Raw genomic sequence first — 5,000 nt, 5'->3', positions numbered from 1 at the left:
CGGGGAGGGGTGGGGGTTGAAGGGTCGGTTCTCACGTGTATTATTAGCCTCCCCTGCATGGAGGCCCCCTTCCTACTGTGCCCCTCCCCCTCCCTCCATCACCCCTTCAATCCTCCATCTACACACCTAACCCTCGGCAACCCCCTTTCGTCTCCCCTCCTTTTCCTCTCATTACTCCTCATCACCCCATTTATTGACTCCCCTCACTACCCCTCTCTTGTCCTCCCATTACTATCAGCCCCTCTATGATCATAATAATAATAATAATAATAATAATAATAATAAAATGATAATAATAATAAAACTAATACACTGTCATGTTATTTTCATCACTCATTCGCTCATTTCCTCCTCCTCCTCCTCCTCCTCCTCCTCCTCCTCCTCCTCCTCCTCCTCCTCCTCCTCCTCCTCCTCCTCTCCCCGAACAAACAAATCACCAGAACCTACAGTTAAAATTTTACCATCCTCTGACTCTGAGTCCTGCAACTATTCCCTGACTAACATTTCTACCTACATCACCTCCTCCTCCTCCTCCTCCTCCTCCTCCTCCTCCTCCTCCTCTCCAGGGTTCTTCCTTACCTACGTACACTCAAGGAACGTGAATAAGCCATCGGAAATTGCCTCATTACCTGCTGAAGGGCTTGTGGGGCGTGTCTGAAGGAGGAGGAGGAGGAGGTGGAGGAGAAACGTCACCCTCCCTCAGGAAATTGGGAAGACACGCGGGCCTATCTCACTGCTGCCTGCCTGCCAACCACCACCACCACCTCGTCTTCCTCCTCCTCCTCCTCCTCCTCCTCCTCCTCCTCCTCATCATCATCATCATCATCATCATCATCATCATCATCATCATCATCCTCTTCCTCCTCCTCGTATCAGCCCATGAATCCAGTAAAATAAGGAATAGACAACAATCTTCTTTACATTCTTCTCTTCTTCAAATTACAGACCTGAGAGCATATTCTGAAACGGTCCTACGCCACCCTTATCTCTATGACCTTTAAAGCCCTCTAGTTGAAGTGTTAGGGGTTTTTAAGGGCATTTTTATAGTAGTTGTGATAGATAAACAATATATCTTCACTATCAGCAGGAGAAACACTCTAGAAAATCTGGCTTATCATTTCTGTGGCCTTTTAAAATTATTCGCGGTGAGAAAGGACAGCGTTTCTGATAGGCCAGCAATCTGCATGCAGTATTAGGTGTTGCTTGTTTCTCTTTTGTGTTCATGTGTGGTGGCTGTGTGGACTCGCTGCCGGTAACTGTTAGGTATAGGAAGGTGGATGAAATGCATGTGCTAAGCTTCCACTTTCATCTCTATTGTGGATTTTTAGCTCAGTTTTAGTTTGGTGCAGTCCCATTCGTGTCATTTTTGTTGAATATCGTTTGTTTTTCGGAAATTTAGTAGATAAACTGTGACAGGATATATATATATATATATATATATATATATATATATATATATATATATATATATATATATATTCAAGGTGCTCTCTCTCTCTCTCTCTCTCTCTCTCTCTCTCTCTCTCTCTCTCTCTCTCTCTCTCTCTCTCTCTCTCTCTCTCTCTCTCTCTCTCTCGCTTTGAAGAAGTGAAGATGATTGATTGATCGGTCGAGTGATTGACTGACGCGTGCAGGTGAGGGGAGATAGCTGCCTGTATTTGTTTGTGTTGTTTGCGTGGTTTGTGCTGTGCGTTAATTTGTCACAAGAGCAGCCGACAGGTGGAACACAGGTGAGACAGGTGGCGCTGGTGAAGGGATGTGACGGGACTGGGGAGGTGCGTGGGGAAAGCAGTCAGTCAGTCAGTCAGTCAATCAGTCCTCCAATCCACCTTGACTGATGAAGTAACACACCTGAGAGCGAATAATGTGTGTGTGTAATTCACTGTTTGATCTGCTGCAGTCTCTGACGAGACAGCCAGACGTTACCCTACGGAACGAGCTCAGAGCTCATTGTTTCCGATCTTGGGATAGGTCTGAGACCAGGCACACACCACACACCGGGACAAGGTCACAACTCCTCGATTTACATCCCGTACCTACTCACTGCTAGGTGAACAGGGGCTACACGTGAAAGGAGACACACCCAAATATCTCCACCCGGCCGGGGAATCGAACCCCGGTCATCTGGCTTGTGAAGCCAGCGCTCTAACCACTGAGCTACCGAGCCGTGTGTGTGTGTGTGTGTGTGTGCGCGCGCGCGTGCATATCATAGCAACAACAAGCACTATCACACTCACGCACGTATACACAATCCGCAAAGGAGGAAATGTTAGGATATGAATTACACACACACAAAAAAAAAAAAAAGGAAAAGAAAACATCAGCACTAGAACAATCACGCGAACAACTATCATTACTTTCTATTTTCTCTTGAGCGTCATGTATGTTATGATTTATTCACAAACCACTGCTCTTTTCTTACATAGTTGAGGTTGTTTATAACGAGGAACTTGTGGTCATTACTGCTTGTTGGCGAGAGTGAAGACAGCGAGTGAGGAGAACCACGCCATCTGTTGGGAAGCGTTGTTAACATCCCACACTGCATCATTTGTGGACTCGTGGCACCAGCTGGACATGCGCACAGCAGCCACACGCCTCCCTCACGAAACCGAACACTCATAACTACCAAACAATCGAATGTGATTGTTAGGATGTTAGGACCTAGCTGCTCATTTGTGTGTGTGTGTGTGTGTGTGTGTGTGTGTGTGTGTGTGTGTGTGTGTGTGTGTGTGTGTGTGTGTGTGATTCACCTCGGTTTTCTGCTGGTCACCCAGCCAGTCTTCCCCATTACGGAGCGAGCTCAAAGCTCATAGACCGATCTTCGGATAGGATTGAGACCACAACACACTTCACACACCGGGAAAGCGAGGCCACAACCCCTCGAGTTACATCCCGTACCTATTTACTGCTAGGTGAATAGGGGCCACACATTAATAAGAGACTTGCCCATTTGCCTCGCCGCTTACCGGGATGTGTGTGTGTGTGTGTGTGTGTGTGTGTGTGTGTGTGTGTGTGTGTGTGTGTGTGTGTGTGTGTGTGTGATAATTTTGTTGTTTTTAGCCTTTCTTCCTCTCGTTTTCCAAAGTAATTGCTCCTGCTTGAATGGTAGTTGAGATTTATTCACCGCTTTCCGCTAATTAATGCACTTTTCTTGAATATGTTTATACTTTTTTCTGTATGGAATGATTGTTAACGAGCATTCGATCATTCACTCGCTAAGCTTCATTTTTCCACCTCGTTAGTATGGCAACAAACCAATAATCATTTGCGTTGTAAATATGTATATGTACACACGCGTAATCCTTCCATGGAACGACTGTTGTGAGTATCAATCAATCACCTGATCATAATTTTACCTCATCTCTCTGACAGCTAATCTAGGAAAACATAAAAACGATAATCCATCGAGTAATATTATGTGTAGCCATTTACCATAATTTTCCCACGCATGACATGATTAAGACAGAGCATGTGACCGTCACGGGATATCTTAAGAGCGTGTCACATTTCCCTTAGAAACAACCCAAGTATGTACTGCGCAGCGTCACGTTACCATTTCATTTTTGTTACTTTTTTGTGTGTAGCTAAGTTCAAAGAAGCAACGCGCCGCCGCCTTGCCACACGCTAACCCTGTCGTGCACAGAGATCATAGAAGGAAGTAGTGATGTGAGTAGCTGACTGTACAGGCTGCGGGGCAGGGAGGTAGCAGGCCGAACAGGTTGTGAAGACTGGAAGGTTGTCCCAGGAAACGCTTCAAGGCTGTGCTATTTCCATCAAGGCCTAATTTTCGTACTGGCTGCGGCAGGATGAATGCTGATAGGGCTTGGAGGGTAGCGTGGGGGAGGCTCCTCGTGTGCAGGGAGAGGGAATATTTCATGGGGCAGAGACAACGCAACCAGTCAACCCTACCAGCGGCTTGTTCAAGCAGGGCTACCAACCCCTGGCCCCCTCCACTCTTCCTAATGCCCCGCGTCGCGGCGGGCAGGGTGGTGTTGTCAGGGCGGAGGCAACGCTAAGCAGCATCTTCCCTTTAGTGCGTTGTGCTGTTCGGCGCAGTACAAGTGTCGATCTTTTGTCGTGAGAGAAAATAACATTACAATAATAACTTGACTCGATTGACAGAGAGAGAGAGAGAGAGAGAGAGAGAGAGAGAGAGAGAGGAGGGAGACGCTTGGAGGCATTCATCCCCCCATCTCCCTCCCCTTTCCTTCCTCTCTCTCTCTCTGTTCCTCCCTTGAGCTCCCCCCACAACTTCCAGGCCAGAGTTGCCAAAGAGCTCATAGATTGTCACACATTATCATCGACCTAATGCCTTTTTTCTGTCTTTTTAATACAAACACACTCCGATATTGCCGTCACCTGCTTGCTGTGAGACGTAACAGTTGAAGGGAAGCAGTGTGAGCTGCGGAAGACACTACCTGTTGTTGCAGTTTAAATGGGCGAGCGAGTGGGTGGGTCTCGCGGGGGTAGCGTACCTGGCCGCTAGCCGTTGTGCTTCTCGTCAGTATACCTGAGGCGCGCACAGAGGACGGGTGGATTGATCCTCGCTCCTGTTTGGCTGTGATAGTTGATAGTGGTTGTGATGCGGTGATATACAACGTACATGTGTGTGCCCTCTGCTCCAGTGCACAGTAGATGATAGAGGCCCCGAGGAGCCCCAGTGGAGGTGGTGAACGAGTGTGTGTGTAGTGGCGTGAAGGCAGAGTGGCGCAGCAAAGTTGGAGTAGTACTGCAGAGACTTCAATAGGCCATGTGCAAGTGTTCCTTTGTGCTCGCGGCCTGCCTCACGGTGGCCTGCCTCGCCGCGGCCACCTCGGCGCAGGAATACGTCGACGATCCAAATCGTACTGACGATGCAGCGCTTAGTAAGTATATAAATTTGCAGCACACGCCACACCCTGCCGCCCGCCGCTGGGTGAGAGGCGGCAGACGAGTCGTCTTGGCGGGGCGGGTAAGGGAGGTGAAGGGTGATGTTGGCATGGGTGCTTTCTTGGTGTACC

The 5,000-nt window shown here is 48.2% G+C and overlaps 1 protein-coding gene across 12 annotated transcripts in view; it reads left to right on the top strand.

Moving 5' to 3' along the window:
* Nucleotides 1-5,000, top strand: part of LOC123507112 (fasciclin-3-like) — a 944,731-nt gene that overhangs the window by 875,758 nt on the left and 63,973 nt on the right. For 3 of the 12 annotated variants that reach the window (XM_045259684.1, XM_045259682.1, XM_045259683.1), the window contains exon 2: nucleotides 4,626-4,865. The exons of 1 other annotated variant lie outside the window; for it this stretch is intronic. In XM_045259684.1, the coding sequence (XP_045115619.1) occupies nucleotides 4,751-4,865 (115 nt within the window). In that variant the 5' untranslated portion in view covers nucleotides 4,626-4,750. Of the gene's footprint in view, nucleotides 1-4,472; nucleotides 4,866-5,000 lie in introns of those variants that run through there. 8 more of the 12 variants (XM_045259690.1, XM_045259689.1, XM_045259693.1 and 5 more) reach the window with 6 other exon arrangements.

The sequence above is a fragment of the Portunus trituberculatus genome, chromosome 21, assembly GCF_017591435.1.
Source record: "Portunus trituberculatus isolate SZX2019 chromosome 21, ASM1759143v1, whole genome shotgun sequence".
In the NCBI taxonomy this organism is placed as follows: Eukaryota; Metazoa; Arthropoda; class Malacostraca; order Decapoda; family Portunidae; genus Portunus; species Portunus trituberculatus.
The sequence above is the reverse complement of the archived record's forward strand: the minus strand, read 5'-3'. Positions and strand labels throughout refer to the sequence as shown.